The sequence below is a fragment of the Plecotus auritus genome (assembly GCF_963455305.1).
Source record: "Plecotus auritus genome assembly, chromosome: 2".
Classification (NCBI taxonomy): domain Eukaryota; kingdom Metazoa; phylum Chordata; class Mammalia; order Chiroptera; family Vespertilionidae; genus Plecotus; species Plecotus auritus.
In genome coordinates, this window is record NC_137771.1 from 188,837,597 (window position 1) to 188,859,231 (window position 21,635).

Genomic DNA, 21,635 nt, shown 5'->3' on the forward strand with positions numbered 1-21,635 from the left:
AATACATAGAAACAAAGAGAGGGAAGCAGCCAAAGTGCAGAGACAAAGAAACATGTCACAAATGAAAGAAATAGAAGAAAGCAAACTACTGGATATAGAGTTCAAAACCACGGTTATAAGGTTACTCAAGAGTCTTCTAGAAACCTCTGAGGAACTTAGTGAGACTTTCAAGGATCTTAGTGAGAATGCCCCCCAAAAATGGAAAAGGACTGGTCAGAAATTAAGCATACACTGATTGAAATAAAGAATAATATACAGAAATTCAGAGATTCTCTGAATAATATACAGAGATTACAGAATCCTGAGAATCAAATCAATGATTTGAAATATGAGGAAGCAAAAAACACCCAACCAGAAGAGCAAAAAGAAAAAAGAATCCAAACATATGAAGATAGTGTAAGGAACCTTTGGGACAACTTCAAGTGTACCAACATCTAAATTATGGGGGTGCCAGAAGAAGAGAGAGAGCAAGATACTGAAAACCTATTTGAAGAAATAATGACCGAAAACTTCTCCCACCTGGTGAAAGAAATAGACTTACAAGTCCAGGAAGTGCACAGAACCCCAAACAAGAGGAATCCAAAGAGGACCACACCAAGACACATCATAATTAAAATGCCAAGAGCAAAAGACAAAGAGAGAATATTAAAAGCAGCAAGAGAAAAACAGTTACCTACAAGGGAGCACCCATATGACTGTCAGCTGATTTCTCAACAGAAACTATGCAGGCCAGATGGGAGTGGCAAGAAATATTCAAAGTGATGAATAACAAGAACCTACAACCAAGATTACTCTACCCAGCAAAGCTATCATTCAGAATTGAAGGTCAGATAAAGAGCTTCACAGATAAGAAAAAGCTAAAGCAGTTCATCACCGCCAAACTAGTATTATATGACATGCTGAAGGGTATTCTTTAAGAAGAGGAAGAAGAAAAAGGTAAAGATAAAAAATATGAACAACCAAGTGACAACAAATACATATCTATCAACAAGTGAATCTAAAAATCAAATGAATAAAAAATCTGATGAACAGAATAACTGGTGAATGGAATAGAATCAGGGGCATGGGAATGGAATAGACTGATGATTCTCAGAGGGAAGGGGCGGGCAGGAAGAGATTAGACAAAGATCTTATATGCATGTATGCATTACCTATGGACACAGACAATAGGGTGGCAAGGGCCTGGGGTCGGGTGGGAACCAGGTGGAGGGGTGCTATGGGAGGAAAAAAGAGGGACATCTGTAATAATCTCAACAATAAAGATTAATTTTTTTAAAAAGAAACAAAGAAAAGGATTGATAGAGGACCATGAGGAATTGGGATTGTGTTGTTGCTTTAAGGTGGGAGATGTTATCCATGTTTTTCAGGCTAGTGGAAATGAGCAGCAGAGTGGAAACAAATTAAATGTAAGAGCAATGGGAAATGTGCAGGTGAAGTTCTTGAGGAGACAAGAGAGAACGGGATCCAGTTCATGAGAAGGTTTGGCCATAGGAGCAGAAAATGTTGAAACAAAAGGAGAGTAAAGCTTTCAGGCACAGAGGCAAGTAGATTAATAGGTACAAACATTTTTTAAGCTCTTGATCCATATTCACAAACAATCCTCAAGAAAAGTTGTGCCAATCACAACACCCCACTGCAATGTGTATATTTCAAACACCTCTCCAATACTGAGCATTAAAAAAAAAGAAAGAAAACCTTGCCAACCTGATAAGTAACAAATGATTCTTCTATATTTTCATTTATATTTATTGATCATTTAAACTCCTTTATTTTACCAATTTTATTCATATTTTGCCCATGTTCCTGTTAGATTATTTTTTAAATTTATTCTTAAAGGATTTTGCATATTATGTATAATTGCCAATTATCTGTCTTTTATGTTGTGAATGTTTTTGTGTGTGTTTTTTCTATCCTTTCTTTCTTTTTTATTTTTTTTCCCTAAAAGTCTGAGAGATTCCAAAGCTCCAGCTAGAATGCCACTTACCAAACTTAATTAGTCCCCTTAGGAGTACTTGCTGGGATAAAATGATCCTCATCAATTCATTACAGCAGAGAATGTATCAAATTTTCCACCCACCCCACCTCACTTCAAAAGCTTTTCTTCTTCACACTGGGTAGGATAATCTCATCTTTAACACTGGTCTAGACCTCCCCAACCTGTCCAAGTTTTCAGGAAGGTCCAATAGGCTGGTCCAGTGGTTGGCAAATTGCGGCTCACAAACCACATGTGGCTCTTTGGCCCCTTGAGTGTGGCTCTTCCACAAAATACCACGTGCGGGCGTGCACATACAGTGCAATTGAAACTTCGTGGCCCATGCGCAGAAGTCAGTTTTTGGCCTGGGCAAGTCTATTTTGAAGAAGTGGCGTTAGAAGAAGTGGGGGTGTCGGTCGGCCGGGCGACAGAAGACGGCGGAGGCGGGCCGCGGGATGCGCACAACAGGGGAGGTGCACGCGATTCATGCACGAGTTGAGTGAGCCGGTCAGCCAGCAGTCTCATTGTGCAGTGGTTAGTGTTAGTCGTGTCCGCAAATCGCGCACGGGTGACAAAAGTACCTACTCAAAGCATAAAGTTACCTCTATTTTTCCAACCAGCTGCAAATCCTACAGGTATTTTTGTCATCAATTTAAGAATTGTAATTATTTTGTGTTGGTGGCTTTATTATTATAAAATGAAACTTTTTTTAGGTGCCCTGTTTGACATGGCTACAAAGAAGAAGCAAAGAAAAACCATGAATTTAAAGTTGAATGGACCGAGACTTTCGCGTTTATTCAAAACTTAAATGGCCTTCCGACCTGTCTTATTTGTCAGGAAAAACTGGCGCATAACAAGAAATCAAATTTGGAGAGACACTTTACAACTAAACACGTGTCATTTAGTACTAAATATCCTGTCGGTGATGCAAGGAAGAAAGCAGTTGAGGAACTTCGGAAGAGTCAAGAAAAATCAAGTTCTGTATTTAATTACTGGATGTAATCTTCCAACAATGTTAATATTGCAAGTTTTGTGGTTAGTCAAGAGATTGCTAAGAGAGGAAAACCATATACAGACGGTGAATACATAAAAAGTTGTTTTATAAATGCATCCGAAGAGCTATTTCGGGATTTTAAGAACAAAGCAGATATTCTAAAAAAAATTAAAGAGTTACCATTGTCTGCTAAAACAGTGAAAGATAGAACAGTCAAAATGTCTTTGAATATAACCGACCAGCAAGTCGAAGATCTTAAATTGGTTTCAGCTTTATCAATAGCAGTTGACAAGTCTTGTGACATAAATGATACAGCACAAGTTTCACTTTTTGTACAATTTATTTCATCTACAGGTCCTAAAGAAGAACTTTTAGGATTATTGTCACTCAAAGGTCAAACACATGGAGAGGATATAGCAAATGCTGTAATTGAGTGCATTGAAAAACATCATATTCCACTCGATAAAATTGTCTCAATTTCAACAGACGGGGTGAAAAGTATGACCGGCGTAAGAAATGGGTTTGTTGCTATTTTGAAAGAAAAAATTAATCACGAGATACTTACTTACCATTGCATCATTCATCAAGAAGCTCTTTGTGCGCAGACATTTCCAGAAGAAATTTGCAAAGTTATGGAATTGGTGATTAACATTATCAACTCCATTATAGCTAAACTCTTAATCATCGCCAATTTAAAGAATTTTTAGTTGAAATGGAGAGTACGCAGATCTGCTGCTGCATAACAAGGTACGTTGGTTATCAAGAGGAAATGTTTTGAAACATTTTGCTTCCTTATTAACAGAAATTAAAGCATTTCTCCTTGAGAAGGGTGTTCACTATCCAGAACTAACGAACGATCAGTGGATCCAAAAATTTTATTTCATGGTAGACATCAGGTCTCATCTAAATCAGCTTAATCGTAAACTACAGGGGAAAGGAAACACAATTTTTTTCGATGTTAGAATAAGTTATTTCATTCGAAAACAAATTATCTCTTTTTGCTCAAGATTTTGAAAGAGAAACTTTGATTCACTTTCCAAGCCTGTTGAAACATCGCCAAGAAAATAATTCTGATATTGACATTTGCTATTTCAAAACAACAATTTTAAATATGAGGGAAGCTTTTCTCAACAGGTTTCAGGAATTCAGAAACAGCAAAGCGACGTTAGCCTTTGTTAAAAAACCTCTTAATGCTACTGTAACAGAATTAAATTTTTCTCCCTTTAATATTGACATTGGCAACTTTGAAATGCAATTGCTGGATTTAAAAAACAAAGAATTGTGGAGCTCGAAATTTGAATGTCTTTGTGCTGATATAGAAATATCGGAGAAAAACAAATGTGAACTTAGTTCACAACACAAGTGTTCTGCTTTGAAAGATCTGGAGAAGGAAGATATGTTGATTTTTAACAACCTGGAATAGTATTCCTGACTCATAATCAACTGAAAAAACTAGCGTTTGCTGTTCTTTCCTTATTCGGGTCTATTTATTTATGCGAACAATCATTTTCAAGCATGAACCTTATCAAGAGTAAACCGAGAAGTTGTCTTATTGATGAGAACCTGGAATCGTGCCTAAAATTAAAAACAACAACATACAAACCTGACTTACCCAAACTTTCCAAGGAGATGCAAGGCCATTGTTCACATTAGTGTTTGTCAGTCATTGTCATGATTTAATTTTATGGATATTGTAAGGTAAATTGTAAGGAATTTAATTTTATCAATAAACAATAGCGTTATTAAGTATGATATGATATCAAGTTTTATTCAACGTACCTATAGTTTAACTAAGACTTAAAATTTTAAGTAAAGTTTATTAAGTTAATTTTAGGGAACGTTGTGGAGTGAAAGAAGATGTAGTGTGGAGGATTGAGAAAGGTATGTTGAGATGGTTTGGACATATAGAGAGGATGAACGAAAGGAGATAGACGAAACAAGTATACAAGACGAGTGTGGATGGGAGAGTTGGAAGGGGTCGACCTCAGCGAACGTACCTCAATCAGATTGAGGACGTTTTTAGCAAAGGCCAGCTTAGGAGTACCCTAATTAAGTTAATAACAATGTACCTACCTATATAGTTGAAGTTTAAAAATTTGGCTCTCATAAGAAATTTCAATCGTTGTACTGTTGATATTTGGCTCTGTTGACTAATGAGTTTGCTGACCACTGTGCTGGTCCAATAGTTCTTGACACTCCTTTTCCTCAAGCACTCAAGCCCTAGAATTCCAGTACTTTTGAGCTGGGTGAAGAAGGTTGGCCTGGCCAGAGGCCTTGCTCAAGTTAGTCTCTTAGCTTGTTTAGGCCTCAGGTTCTTCACCTATAAAAGCAAGTGCCTGATCCCACAAGTCAACATTCCTTTCAGCTCTCCCTTTCTGTGGGTCTTAATTTAGTTAATACTGCATGTGCCTGTAATTATCTTCTCATTAGAGGGCTTGTAAGACTCCTTTTGTTTTGAATGCCCAATTCCTTGTTTTTCTAAATGGATCAACCCATAATTTCTTTTGTTAATTAGCATTGACATGTTTCTTGCATATTTACTCACTAAAAATTGACTGCATCACTTCAGAGAAATCAAGACATATTTCTAATGAGAAGATGGAAGTTTATCCATTTAATAAACATTTAGGAAGAATTCACAGTGTGCCAGGCACTGTGCTCAGGTCTGAGGAAATAGCTCTGCTGCAAGGACTGCTCAGCCTAAGGGAGGAGGCAGACTTGTAAATAAATCATTATAGTCTTGTGAGCGTTCACTGATGACATACATATACAACCAGTACCCTGTCACACACAAGGTATGCAGGAGTAAAGGAAAACTTTAGAGAAGAACTGACACTTGAGCAAAGGCCTGAAACAAACCCAATTCCTTAGCACATGAAGGAGAAGAAGGAAGCGAGAGAGCTGCAAATGAGGGAGCAACACGCATGAGCACATGGAGGTGTGATCAGGGTGCCATGTTCCGGGGCAGCCAGCAGCTGAGTAATGCTGGATTATACTTGGGGATTTGTGGGAATGTGGTGAAGAGCTTTGCTTGTCCTGAAAATAGTGTGGGGTTTATCCTCTTGTTAATGGAGAAAGTTGACAAATTTTTAAAAAGTAATTTGCATGTATTTTTGTATATTGACTCTCATTATATTATAGAGAATTGATTAGAAAAAAAAGAAGTGGGAGGCTGAAAAATTAGGAAGCTCTAATAAGTTAGTACAGAATGAATATGAGTCTAAAAAGTATCTAATAATATTCAATATTCTAGTGATTTATTCTATGAAATTTAAAACAAAAATAGTCTCTTTCATCCAGCTACAAAATACCATAGCCTTTAATAAATGCCAAGGTTGTTGTTGTTTTTTAGTTATAATTTTATAGGCATTTACCCACCAGTGTTATATATCACATCAAAATCTTATTTCTTCTTTCAAAAATAGCCTTAAGGTTTCATTTTTCTCCCTACAACTGTGTTGTACCAGTAGGTAAATGGAATAGGATAATATAAGCAAAGAGAATTATCTGAATTAGGCTTAGAAACCCTGGATTAACCTTAAGAAATAATTCCCGATTCCTTGTAGATTGTATAACCTCTGTCATTATTTTAATGTTGCTTATCTCTCTCTCTAACATGAACTCTTTAAAAACCAAATTCCCTCTTTTTTTGAGTAACAGTCAGGACATGTTCATTAATAGAAGGTAAGTCTTTGATTCTATTACATTCCTAAAATGCCTTTGCATGCTTAGTGTACTCCGAGTTAATTATACTCCCAAATTTCTTTGTTTAGTCATACATTGAATTACTTGTTTCACATCAGTAAAAGCACATTGTGAATAAGGCGCTTGACTTTATGTGGTCCTCACAGGCTTCATTTGAAAAAGGAGAGTCAGGCCACAAAAGCTATAAGCTTTTCTCCAGCCTTAGCACTGTGTGATCCCTCATAAAATCAACACAATTTCATTACTGTTTTACAGAATTATGTCTGATAGTGTCTTCAGAGTAAATTATTTTATTTTCAAAGCTTTTATACTGTTCTAAATACTTCGAAAATAATTTATGTTCTTCATTTATTATTGAGAATTTTCCTCATACAAGATGCCGTTAAGTTATTTAAGCAAAACAAGGAATAAAACAAGGTTCTTGTTTCCATATGCCTAAATCTAATGAGTAAAAAAATCACAGAAGTGATTAAACAGGGGGAAACTTTATGAATTAAGAAAATTTTGTGCCATGAAGGAGTTCCTAGCAAGGGAATGAATTCAACTAGATAATCAATAAAAGCTTCATAAACATAACAGAATTTGAAACCGAACTTGAAGAATAAATGAGCTTTCATGCCAAAGGTGTAAGGAGAAGAAAGAGTATAATTTGGACTTTGCGGAATAATACAAAGTAAAGTTATTACAAGAGTTAGGGGATACACAGACCAGAAAAAAAGAGAGGAGCCAGTTTGTGCAAGGTCATTTGTACTAATAAATATTCTTTTGGTTGCAAGTGACAGAAAAACTCAACTTGGAAAAAAGAGGGTCCTCTCTGAAGTAATTAGAAGTTCGTGGGTAAGTTAGCTTTCGATGTGGTTTATTAATGGCTCAAATTTTGTCCACAAGCCTTCCTGGACTCTTCCTCTTCCAGGTTGATTTCCTTTTCAGGTTTGGATGCTGAATGCTGACAGCTTGAAGTTTACATCATTAGAACACCCAGTCCAGGGCTAGAATTGATCTGCTCCCAAGTAGTCCTAGAGCTGAGTCCATTTGCCCTGGCTGGCTGAGTTGGGTGATATGTCCATCCCTGACCAATGGGGCTTGACTGCCTTGGTTGGCTCAGCCTGAATCTTGTGTTCCACTCTCAAAGCCTGGTGTTAAACTATTTCCCATCACACAAATGGGCCAGAGTGGGTAGATGTGTTTCCTCAAAGCGAGAGACAGTTCTTCCTGCCACTAGAAGATATGGCTCTAGGTGGCAAATATATCCCATGACTATGAATAGAAAGCTTTCAGATATTAGCAGGCAATAGGAAGCCAATAAGGTTTTTGAACTGGGAAATCATATGACCAATGTGGGCCTTTATGAAATTAATCTGGCTACAATGTATCTGGTAGGTTGAAGTGGCAGATGGATGCAGGTATAAAACTAGCTTTGAGATTGGTAAGAGGTTTACGGAGTCTGTGCTAGGATGGTGGTCAGAGTAGAATGGAGAAGTTAGCAACAATAGACATGTTTGTTAGCAAATGCTTTCTCACCAGGACTAAGGAATTGTAGAAAGTACATTTAATATTTAAAATAATATTGGGTCTCGGTGTCAGCTGGTTGAAGCATCATCCTGTACACCAAAAGATTGCAGGTATGATTCCTGGTCAGGGAACATACCTAAACTGTGTGTTCAATCCTGGTAGGGGAGGCAACTGATCAATGTTTCTCTCTCTCTCTCTCTCTCTCTCTCTCTCTCTCTCTCTCTCTCTCTCTCGTTCTCGCTCTCGCTCTCGCTCTCTCTCCTCCCCCCCATGTTTTAAATCAATAATAATATAAAAATTATATCCTTAGGTAAGGATTAAAAAATTTTAAATCAATATTGGATTGCTGGAAGAACATTGTCATAAAGAAGAAATCAAATATAAATAACTTGTAATTTCTTAAATACTTACTAGGAGGCTCAATCTGCAGCATCCAGCTTGTTTGTTCATTTGGAAGAGCACTACTGCCATCTCCTAGTCGCCAGAGTTCAAGTATCATCCCCTGACAGCCCGGGTCTGCTCTGGGTGTTTCTGAAGTTTATTTCACATCTAACGCCCTGAGCACCAGCTAATCCCTTTCATTGTGTCAAAGAGGGCAAGTGAGCAAACTTTAGCAACACGTTCCTTCCTCTGACTGAACAATAAAAAATAATTAATTGTTTTAATGTGGGTCTACAGCTATTTTGACTTTGTTCTGTCCTACAGTATCTTTGAGCAGCGGGGTTTGAATCTATAAAAGAATGGTTGAATCACCAAAAAGGTTATTATCCCTGATATATATTTTTAAATATGTTTTTATTGATTTCAGAGAGGAAGGGAGAGAGAGAGAGAAACATCCATGAGGAGAGAGCATCCTGGATTGGCTGCCTCCTGCACCCCCAACACTGGGGATCGAGCCCGCAACCCTGGCATGTGCCCCTGACTGGGAATCGAACCCATGATTTTCTGGTTCCTAGGTCCACACTCAACCACTGAGCCACGCTGGCCAGGCCCTGATATTTTTTTAAGTCCCCAGCCTATTGACATCATTATTACTCAGCCTTTTAAAACACTTAATAAATACTGAATTTTCAATACTCATTTAATATGCAGGAAGATTCACTTACTAATAAACAAAATTTAATTTTGTTAATACAAAATATATTCTGCTACCACTCAACTACTATTATTTTTTAAATAATAGTTTATTGATTTTTAGAGAGAGGGGAAGGGAGAAGAAAGAAACACTGATGTGAGAGCACAACATTGATCTGCTGCCTCCTACACACCCCCTACCAGGGACTGAGGCCCCAACCCAGGAGTATGCCCCAACCAGGAATCGATCCAGCAACTCTTCAGTGCACAGGATGATGCCCAACAAACTGAGCCACACTGACCAGGGGTACCACTTGACTCATTAATCTATACATATCAAAGCCTAATATGCAGTGTCCCCTCGAGAGTTCAACCAGGAGACCAGGAGTTCAATCGCTCGCTGTGATGTGTGCTGACCACCAGGGGGTGGCATGGAACAAAGGAAGGCCTCGGCCAGCAGCTGGCAGCCTGGGTAGGGAGGACCCGGCTGGTAGCCGACAGCCGCTAGGGACCCTACCCGTGCACGCGTTTCGTGCACTGGGCCTCTAGTTTTATTATAATGATTAAAACTGCAATTACAATTAGCACATTTCTTGCTGTAAGAAAGCTGAGTGTGTGTGCTATGCTTTTATGTCAAGTCTTCTGGCCACTCAGAATACAGTTAGGTTATCTTGTAACTGGAAGGGATGTGCTTTTCTCTTGGTACTGATGTTGCGCATGTGCTATCATTGCAAAAGGCAAAAGCTAGTTTTGCCATATATTTACATGAATATATAAATAAAATATAAATATATTTCTTACATAAATAAACCTCCTAGGGCCCTAGGCCATAGCACAGCTCAAATTTGATGGTCCATACAAAGCATTTAGGGATCTTGTTAAAATGCAGAATCTGACTTAGTTGGTCAGGAATGACCCAAGAGTCTGCATTTCTAACAAGCAACCAGGAGACTTTGACACTGCTGGTCAGCAAACATACTTTGAGTAACAAGGGTCTTTGAATTTAAAATGAGAAATCTTGCCCTGGCCAGTTTGGCTCAATGGATAGAGCGTCAGCCCTTACACCGAAGGGTCCTAGGTTCAATTCCAGTCATGGGCATGTACCTCAGCTGCAGGCTCAATCCCCAGCCCTGGCCAGGAGGGAACCAATCAATGTGTGTCTCTCTCACAATGATATTTCTTTTTGTCTCTCTCCCTATTTTCCACTCTCTCTAAAAATCAATGGAAAAATATCCTCAGGTGAGAATTAACAAAAAAAATGAGAAATCTTTTGTGAACCTAAGACGTGGTATTAAATCATGCTCATTATAGGTTGAAAAACAGCAATGTAAAAGGAATGAGATATGGATTATCTTTATTTTCCTAGGACACAAGGCATGACTTAATAATATAACTAATTCTGGGTTTAGCTGGGCAATCGTGGCCCAGCCACTTGTAAGTCAGACTGTTGCTGATGGTGGCACTCCTGCCAGGGAGATGTATACCTGTGAGCAGGTTGGTTGGAAAAGATTTATTAGTAGCTGTTCTACGGTGGGTACAGAGACATCCTTATTTGGCTTTGTACAATAGATGCAATTGTTTGGCTTTGACCCATATACAAATTCATTCTCAAAGTTGTTTATCCATAATTCCAGTTGTTAATATGAAAACTAGAAAACCCTGTGAAAGGTCACTACATGTAAAGCACATAGATGTTTGGCAGAGATTTCCATTTTCATGCAAATATTTCTGGTATCAGAGATGCAGGCATATAGCTGGTGCCACTTGCCCTAGTTCCAAAAGAACCACACCTTTTCCAAACTGTTGCATCTTTGGTTTGTTCGTTTGCCTTCTGTCCATTTACCTTAATGATTCGGAGTGGGAGATCACTGGGGGCAGGGATTATGCAAAGAGATACTTTCTCACCATTATTGCAGTCATAAGATAAAGTTATGCACATTTTTTCCTTTCAAGATCTCTTGAAAATAACCTAATTTGCAAAAAGCTTTCCACAAATGTAATTATACTAGAGGCCCAGTGCATGGCATTTGTGCACTGGTGGGAGGCGTGGCCTGAGGGGATCGGCCCACTGTGGGAGTGCCACTCACCCCGGTCAGCCAAGCTGCTGTGGACCCACCCTCTGAGCAGCTTCTCTCTGGTCCAGCATCTTTCGTGGAGCTGAAGCACTCACCTCTCCAGGAGACCCAGTCAGGGCAGGGCCCAGAGACAATAGCACTGAGAGGTGGCGGAGTAGGCCTTAGTCCTGCAGTGGCCATGAACCCACCTCCCAACCTCTATGGTCGGCTCTGCTAGCCTGGCGGTGGCACTACGTGGCCTGTGGGCATCTGGAGGAGGTATCAGGGAGTGAGGAGGAGGAGCCTGGGGTAAGGAAGTGATGATCTCAGCCCGGTTTCCTACCCATCGGCCGGGGGTTCACAGCAGGAGCAGCCACTCATCCCGGTCAGTAAAGTGGCACTCCCACTGTAGTAGTGTACTGACCACCAGGGGGCAGCTCCTGCATTGAGTGTCTACCCCTGGGTGGTCCGTGTGTGTCATAGCAACTGGTTGACTGGTCATTCTGGTAGTTCCACCATTCGGTCGCTGAGCTTTTATTATATAGGATTATGATTCAGCTTTTTGTCCTGTGTATCATAAAATTCTTAGGGTTCACTAGAATACAGTTCATACATGCTTCATGCTATCGATTTTCTACTGGTATATATACTTGCACATGAAAAGGGTTTTTTTACACCAAAATACCAGATTACTTAAGCTAAAATGCTAGATTTAAATGATAACTTTTGGCGTACCTAAATGATATATATATATATATATATATATATAAATTGCTAGATGGTCCTCTGAATCAAAGTTTCTCGAGATACTGACACTTGAATTGGTAATCAGCCAAGTGTCTTTGATCACAAAGCTCATATTTATAGGCTTTAAAGGTAATATTTGTACCACAGAATGGATTAAAACTCACAATTGATGGGGAAATGTTTGACTAGAAGAGGTTAGATGTGAACTCTTAGGGGGGAAATGGGGGAAATTGTGTAATTATTGTAGCAGTTTTAGGTCTTTTGTTTGTTTTTGTGTCTTTTTTTTTTTTTTTTTTTTTTTTTTAGAAAGGTCTAGACAGATTTATCTTTCTGGGATGGTAAAGTATACTCCTGACAGGTAGCTGGACTCTGGGTTTCATGGAGATAGAGAACAGGTCTGTCTTATTCATCAGTATATTTCAGTACTTGTCACAGCACTCCAATATACTAAGTTCTTAATAAATATCAATGAATGAATGAAAAGAGGTATGCCTTCACAGATGCACTTGTAGTCCTGAGATTTTGTGAATGTAGGAAGTAACTAAATGAGTTACTTAGGTTTAACAAAAGGATATGAGTACTATCTTCAACTAGGTAGTTGCCATGCTGGTTCAAATACTTTTATGGTTGAGAGCTCCTTGAATCTGCCATCCTAATATATAAAGAGCCAGGGTCTGTAATGGATGACGGAATGCCAGGCTGCGGGCACAGCAGGCTCAGGTGGGCAGGGACTGGTGAGCCAGGCTGAACTTCTGACCTCTCGGTCCCTCCTGGGTCATGGGCACTGCAGCGACCCAGCACTGACTGCCGCCACCAAAGTGGGTGCAATGCAATTGGTCGGGGGGCCCCACCATCTCCCCAAAGAGGGAGGCCCCCTGGCCAGCAGCAGTGGGCGGGGCCTCCCTCTGCGGGGCAATCAATCATGGGGCTCCCAGACTGCAAGAGGGTGCAGGCCGGGCTGAGGGACCCCCCCCCAAGTGCATGAATGTTGTGCACTGGGCCTCTAGTATGCTATAAGTTCCCCAGTTAATCACTTTCCTCCCAGCCCCCCACCTCCACCTTGCCTCTGAAATTCATCAGTCTGTTCCATGCTTCTATGTCTCTGGATCTATTTTATTTATCAGTTTATTTTGTTCATTTGAATCCACATTTGAATGAGATCATGTGATTCTTATCTTTCTCTGACTGGCTTATTTCACTTAGCATAATACTCACCAGGTCCATCCAAATGCTGAGTTCCTTCTTTTTTCATAGCTGTGTAGTATTCCATTGTGTAAATGTACCACAGCTTTTTTATCCACTAATCTGCTGAGGGACACTTGGGCTGTTTCCAGATCATAGCCATTGTAAATTGTGCTGCTATGAATATAGGAGGTGCATATATCCTTTCTGATTGGTGTTTCTGGTTTCTTGGGATATAGTCCTAGAAGTGGGATTACTGGGTCAAGTGGGAGTTCCATGTTTAATTTTTTGAGGAAACTCCATGCTGTTTTCCACAGTGGCTGCACCAGTCTGCATTCCCACCAGCAGTGTACGATGGTTCCTTTTTCTCCACATCCTTGCCAGCAGTTGTCGTTGGTTGATTTGTTGGTGATAGCCATTCTTAACAGGTGTGAGGTGATACCTCATTGTTGATACATGGTGGTTTATTTAGAGCTTCCTTTGCATACATTCATTCCTCAGCAGCCCTGTGCTGTAAGCTGAACAGATATTTGCCTTACTTCAAAAGTTGAGGAAATACAGAATTAGTACACTTGCCCAAGAATGCAATGAGGTAGGTAGTGCTGACCCCTATTCCAGTGCTCTGTTCTATAAAAGACAAGAACTGGATGGCCTTTACAGTTTACAGAGCTTCTTAACATATTTCAGTTTTCAGGATAAAATAATGAGTTTATCAGGGTTTAGACATGAAAAAATGAAGTCTGAGCGACACAGAGGTAACTTGTGAGAGCCAAATCAGAACAGAAGTAAACTCTTCAGGAACCCCCATGTTCATCCCATTATGGCTGTAGAATGGCAGCTCACTCAGAATTGATGGTCCCCCAGAGGAACAATGCATTTTCCTCCCACTTTTTAAAATTAAATTTATTGGTGTGACATTGGTCAACATGAATATATAGGTTTCAGGTGTGGGTTTCAATGTTACAAGATCTATATATTGCATCGTGTGCCCACCACCCAAAGTCAAATCTCCTGTCACCCTATATTAGGGCCCCCTTCTCCCCCGCCCCATCCCCTTCCCTCTGGCATCATCCCACTTTTCTTGCAGCTGGCCACCCGCTCAGTTAAAATCCCCCCCTGCAGCCGGCGCCCCACCCGACTGCCTAGCGCGACCATCACCAGCGGGCACTTTGCCGCCGCGTGTGCTCATCCCCGAGCACGCGCCGGGTGGGGGCAAGTGCGCGCCGCCCTCTGGCGGCTCCCGGGGATGCGCGCGCGTGCCCGGCCCGCAGCCTCTGGGCAGGGAAGCCGCCGGGAGGGCGGCGCGCGCCCCGCTCGGCAGCTGCGGCGGCGGCTGGTGTGGGCGCTCACGTCAGGGCTGGGGAGGAGGAGGCTCGTGGCGAAGAGTGAAAGAGACATGAGGCAGCCGGGCAGGAAGCGAGAAAGAGTTCGGTGGAGAAGGAGAGAGTTTTAGAGACGCCGGAGAACAGGACCCGCGCCTGCGGGAGAGCGTGGCGCCTGGCTCCTCGCCTGCTCCGCGCGCTCTCCGGTGTCCGCTTTCAGCACCCCGAGCGGAGAACAGTTCCCGGCAGCCCGCAGGCTGCCAAGGGCCTCGGGCGGGCTACCTGGAGCCTCACACAGGCTCAGGGGCACCCTGTGAGAACCCAGTGTGCACGCCTCCTTCTCCCCTCTGCCGGTGTGCGAGTAAACACGGGGAAAGCATCCGGCGGCCTCGGGAAGCCCTGAAGAAGTCCGAGCAGAATGTACCAGGGACACATGCAGGTAAGACATTTCCATGGACCTGGAAAGAAATCTTGGGGGCTCATTAAAGAGCAAGGCGTTCACCAAGTTACTGTGGCCAAGTGCTGCCTTCACACAATTCAACAAGTGAAGTGGTGCAACATGACCGTGACATTGCTGTCCGGTGCTATCGGTAAAACTAGACATGTTTCTGAGGGTGGGAGAAGAGAAGGAAAGACCACCTCGGAACTTCAATTGGGGAAGTTTGTTTTCTGTGCATTCCCTGAGCCTGTTTCTTTAAACAAGATCAAGGAACCTGACAGAGGAAACCTGGAGCTGACCGTGTTTCTGTTGTAATCCTATTGATGCAACTGGGCATGTATGTCAACTGAAGGGCAAACAATAATAGGAAAGACAAAGCTTTTCCTTTACTGTCTGCCAAGGGTTCTTGACAGTTACAACACTTCGCACTTTCCATTATTTTTTAAAGTAATATTTTTTAAAGGGGTTTGTGCTTTATTTCCCCCCTTCAGCTGATAGGACATTGTCACTTATCCCTATAGTCACAGGATGACTTAGGAGGATGGATTTCAAACATAGGTTCAGGAGGCGCATGCTTTCCAGGGGGAGGTGCTGCCGTTGGTTATTAATGCTCATTTGAGCTGAGCTGCTTTTTCTCCCTGATACACTCCACTCTCTTGGGCAAGATTACTTTAACCTTGACTCCAGTTCTCATTCACAGGGCTGGTTCTTCCTTATGAAGGCAGGTGTATGCTGGGGGGTGGGGAGAATGAAATACCAACTCAGCTTCCTAAAGTATGAACTGAGCTCTTTTGCTTTTTCTAAATGCTTTAGTCATCAGGTTTGATGTTTGAGCTTCTTTTCCATTCCAAAGATGGTCAAATACAGTCACTATATGTGGTGCCTTTACCCTAGTGTGTAACATGTGTGAATACTGAGGATGTTGCTTCTGTATCTTTTAGAGCAATTGAAAATAGATAAATATGTTGTTGCATTCATGACTTAGTGCTACCCAATATTTAATTTCCAAGGCTGGGGGAAATTCCTTTGGACTATAATTTACTTTCATATAAAATGACATTGTAGCATATTGCTAAGTTTTGTAAGAATTCTGAATCAGCACTATCAGAATTCCAAAAGCATTTCCCATATTATTGACATCTTCCTGTTTTTAAAAATATTAATGGGATTATATCACAGCTGATGGACAATTACTAGTGACTGAAGTGTATTTCTAAATATATATAATACATATCATCTGCATGTTTCTTATTAAAGCTACACTAATTGGAAAGATTAGTAACAAAGAAGCATTCAAACAATGACTGCTGAAAAATTAACAAAGGATGATTACTATAGTTTTATGCTTCACCTCCACCCAAGAATGATACTTACAATTTTATATATTATTTATTATTCCTAAACAGTTTCTCTATAAGAGTAAAATAGGAAGATTTAATAAACAGAGTCATTCTTCAGAAAATTGCTCATTCACACAAAATTCACAATTGACTTCTCAGGCAATGTACAAAAAACTTTCCATGTCATTTTGCTTGTTTGTTTGAAAATATATTTTTGTGAATGAAGAATTGAAGCAACAATCTGGTAAATTCAAGAACCTCCAAACAATTTTAACACTATTTCAAGAGAGGATGCTATTGAAACTTGAATTATCTAGAACAATGTCTGAGGGTTTCATTTCACTTTGAGAGAACAAACAAATTGTAAGACTCTGCATATGCTCCAAACTTAATGTGGGGTGTTGTTGTTGTTGTTGTTGTTGTTGTTTGCCTGTGCACTACTGTAACAACAAATATGACGGCTTGCAGTAAAACTCACAAATCTTTGCTGCCAAGCTTAACTTGAAAACGCTACTAAATAAAGACTGTAATCAATATGCTTGCCAAAATTTCAGAGGACTATAATTTTTCTATTTATTATCCACCATTAATTTTAAAATAAAACCTCTAAGTAGCTATTAAATGATGTGATCATCTGCGTGGGAATTTCCCCTCCCCCTAAAAAAGATAATGCTTATTACAACCTAATTCATAATATAGTCATTTGCTTACATTTTAGAACCCCATTACCTTCCCCAAAGAATAGTATTTACCCTGTAAACAAAATAAAGAATCTGCAATAATGTCAACATTAAAATTTTTAATTAAAAAAGCAAAGAATATGTTCTTATCAGAGATAGCATCCTCTTCCTGTGTGTACCTGACTCTAATCTCAAGGAAGAAGGAACATAACCCAAACACTCCAAAGGATTCGTTATTAAAAGTACAAAGACATGTTTGTTGAGCAGACCAGAATGAACAGGTTTAACATTTCTGCCAACTTCGGAGTTTGTTTGAAATACTGGTGTTTCTTAGCTGAAACCTTAAAACAGGAGTGAACTAGAAAATATTTACCATCATTTGCTGTACCTTCTAATTCTTCTCTTTTTTTGCATCCAAGAGAGTTTAAAATAAAGTGCTTTGTCAATAGAGAGCCTGCAGTGGAGGAGGTGTTCACGTGAAGCCTTACAAAGTAGTCCAATTTAAAACCCCTGTAGTGCCTTTGTTTTTGTAACTTAATGATTTTGTAAATAAGGTCTTTTAATTTTTATACATGTGGTCAATTCAACCAGTTTACTGTAAAAAACAGAATTTATTTTAGAAGCCACAAACTCTTAAAAACACTGTTAGTCCATTAGAAGATAAAAGTTGAGATACACAGAGCATAGCATAGTAGCATATACTTCTTGGTTTCATAGTAAATGCTGCAGGTTTATTTGTTAGGAGCAGGGCCCTAGAGCTGTGCTGTTTTCCAATTGCCTCACCAATTACTTCCAAGGGGAATTCATCACCCTAGCAACTTAAGCAAAGGTTGATTTTTTAGTGCCTGTTTTAGATTTACCTTTTTTCCCCCTTTGACCAAGGGGCCAACAATGATTGTATATACTTAGCATCAGTGCTGACCAAACTCTCTGTTCCTAATAGGTAATCTGTGGTCTGAATCCCTCCCATATCTCTGTATTCTATGTGCTGTGATGCTTATTTTTGAATGTGTGCATGAGTTAACACTGCCAATTAAAGCAAAATAGGTATATGTCTCAGTATATTTCTTTAATCAAACTTTTTTTCTGGAATTATAGATTTGTTTTTTTATTGTTAATAAAGCATCCACAGTAATGTTTTTTATTTACAAATAGTTACTTCAGAAGACAAACAAAAAAAATGTTTTTAATTATAACTGATCTTTTTTATAAGCATTCAAAACAGGCTTTTTTGACTTATTCAAGCCAGCTGAGGAATCATTCCACACCCTCTGCTTTCACAGATAAAAAACTAAAGAAAATTTAAATGACAAAATTGTAAGATTATGAACACGTCTACAAGTAGTCATTTTATTTGTCTATGCTCCAAAGGGGTTTTGTGTTTGTCTTTATTTATGAATTTGCTTAAGCTTTAAAAAAAATCTTCATGAAGGAGAACAGCTTGGGTTACACAAATCATGTCAATGCACTAGATCTGGCCACTTGGAATTCATCTGAGTTCACTAGAAACAATGAACATAGAAGCCAATGCAAGGTAAGATTACAGAATGTTGTTTTCAACATCTGTAGCAGCAGTTTGTCATAATTGGGATCCTCAGCAAAACTGTGAAATAGACAGTATTTAACACGGGTCGCTCCACTTCTCTAACAGATTCATTTTTCCCCTTTGATATCACCATTTTCCATCCTGTGTCATTTCTTCATTAACCCTTTGCTGGCAAAGACATAATTTATACCAGTATACCACACGCACACCTCACGATGTATTTGCACTTTCAGAGAAGATTGGTTTGGGGCATGGTTGGGAGGCTGAGTTGGCTGTGTTGTTTTGGTCACAGGAACTGCTACCTTCCCTTCTCCCCCAACTCAAATGGCACCTGCCCTCCTCCTCAAAGTCTTCCTATGAGTGATAATGAGCATTAATACAATGAATTTATTGCCTGAATTATTATTAACTAGAACTCTATTGAAGGAAATTCATGACACTAGCTTCAGCAAGATTCTGAAATGCCTTTCTATCCTCCTATATAATAAAGAGCTAATATGGAAATGGTCATCACGCCATCACGCCATAATGGCTCAGACACTCAACACTGGGGAAAGAGGAATGTGGACCAGCCGGGCACAAATGAGCTTGTGAGAGAGGAATGGAGACCAGCCAGGCACAAATGAGATCTTGAGAGAGGAATTGGGACCAGCCAGGCTGTGGCCTGGGAGAGGGACAAGCCACCTGCCCCGCGGTCCTGGGCGCCTGCGGCTGTGGCCCAGGCAAAGCTGCCCACCCACGGTCCCCTGCGGCTGCGGCCGGCCCGGGTCCTGGGTGCCTGCGGCCAGCCAGAGGGAGGGAAGTCTGGGTCCTGGGTGCCTGCGACCGGCTGGAGGAGAGAATCCTGGGTCCCAGGTGCGGGGCAAGGCAGAGGCAGTTAGGGGCGATCAGGCCAGCAGGGGAGCAGTTAGGGGTGATCAGACAGGCAGGCAGAGGTGGTTAGGGGCGATCAAGCAGGCAGAGATGGTTAGGGGCGATCAGGCAGGCAGGCAGGCGAGCGGTTAGGAGCCAGCAGTCCTAGATTGCGAGAGGCAGTCAGACATCCCCCGAGTGGTCCCGGATTGGAGAGGGTGCAGGCCGGGCTGAGGGAACCCACCCCATGGATGAATTTCGTGCACCGGGCCTCCAGTATATAATAAAAGGGTAATATGCAAATCAACTGAATGGCACAACAACCGGTCACTATGATGTGCACTGACCACCAGGGGGCAGACACTCAATGCAGGAGCTGTCCCCTGGTGGTCAGTGCACTCCCACAGGGGGAACACATCTCAGCCACAAGCCAGGCTGACAGCTGGTGAGTGCAGTGGTGGTGGCAGGAGCCTCTCCCACCTCTGCAGCAGCACTAAGGATATCTGACTGACGGCTTAGGCCCACTCGTCAGCCAGACATCCCCCGAGGACTCCGGGACTGCTAAAGGGTGCAGGACGGGCATGAATGTCGTGTACCCTCTAGTATATTTAAAGCAAATCGTGCCTAGTATGAGTGTAATATTGAGCTTCTAACACTTAAAAATTATAATACTTATGGTATAATATTACAGAATATTTGATTAGTCTGAAATTTTTATTCCTCAGCCATACCAGCCAACAGTTTGCATTAAACATTTACTGCAAGAAACACAATATGTTCTTCCTAGATTTTGTTTATGGTTTATAAACATCCTTCCTAAAAATATGTGTTTGAATAAAATTTTTCAGCATATGAATGTTTTGACTATAAAACATTTTTAAAGTAAAGAATAAGAAAAGGTTAAAACAGAACTTGTTGATTTAAAAATCCTGAATCTCTGGTAGTACCACTTCCAACCTAGGAAACATTACGATGTGCTGCATCATGTAGTCAAAACATCTGGCAGGCTGCTTTTTACACTTTTCATTGAGATCGCATGTTGCCAGCTTGGGCATAGCGAGAGCTGTTTAAACGTTTTCTATTCTAGAATTAACTTCATGAGAACTTTTATGGAATTACTAGTGTGCATTTCTTGCACTAAATGTGAAGGCAAACCTTAGCCTAATGTTTCCTTATTAAAAGACCCAAGTCTGATTACATGTTTTGAGACATCTAAACATGATGAAATTTCAAATACACTGGTAGAGAAAATGGAGTTGCCAAGTTCCTAAAACATGCATCACCTTTTCATAATTCAAATTTATATAAGTCATCTTGAACTGTAGCATGTAACTCAGGGATCAGAGAACAGAGTGCTATGAGTGGGGGATTACATTTTTTTCCAGAACCCTTTCCTTTATCTCCAATTCACCCAATTCCACTATTCTTCACCTGTGCCATCCCCTTTAGTAGGGGTACCAAATGGAAGACTTCTTTCCCTGGGCTGTTAAGAAAGCTTTTTATGGCTTATAAATTATTATATTATATAGAATATAACAGAAAGATAGTTAATAACCTGTTGGTTAAATATCAAAACCATTGCTGATTGTTCAGTTCAGCATATAATACAACACACTGCCAATATTGCCCCATAACATCGTTTTTAGTGATCCTTACTAGTAAATATATACTAGTTCTTCTGTGAAAACTCCATTATATAAATGATCATTGCTATTCTCCATGTGAAATTTTACTAAATCGATCATCCTTACATATTTATTTTTAGACAATCACTGTTAGAAATTTCACAGATGAAAAATAATGAGCTCATTTAGATAGGAAGAGACTGCATATGCACCATTTCATTGAAAAGAAGCACATAGAACCCTGCCAGCCGCTCTGCAATGAGGCGAAACTGAGCCAAGTGGGAGAGTTTGCATTGCAGGTGCATGTACAACTCTGCAAAGCCCCTGCTCATGTGCAGAGACTTCAGAAACACCAGACAAACCCCGCAAGTGGGACTCGGTGTAGAGAAAACTTTTTTATCCCAAACAGAATGCCATATGGTGACCTATGAATCATGGAGATTCCAAGGGAGGATCGGTGCTCCTCTGGTGCCTAAATCTACCTAGGGAGCTACCACATTCCCACTCCTACATACACTCTTTAAAAGTTTGTGGTTTTTAAAGCAACTGGTATGGTGGAGGATGATTGAAGGAACTGGGGATGTTTGGCTT

The 21,635-nt window shown here is 40.5% G+C and overlaps 1 protein-coding gene across 12 annotated transcripts in view; it reads left to right on the forward strand.

Annotated features, from left to right (window-relative positions):
- The first annotated feature begins 14,482 nt into the window (after positions 1-14,482).
- The window catches only part of PEX5L (peroxisomal biogenesis factor 5 like), a 237,947-nt gene continuing 230,794 nt past the window's right edge, over positions 14,483-21,635 (forward strand). For 3 of the 12 annotated variants that reach the window (XM_080654138.1, XM_080654130.1, XM_080654142.1), the window contains exon 1: positions 14,517-15,001. In XM_080654138.1, the coding sequence (XP_080510264.1) occupies positions 14,981-15,001 (21 nt within the window). In that variant the 5' untranslated portion in view covers positions 14,517-14,980. Of the gene's footprint in view, positions 15,002-21,635 lie in introns of all 12 variants that reach the window. The other 9 variants (XM_080654131.1, XM_080654141.1, XM_080654133.1 and 6 more) reach the window with 8 other exon arrangements.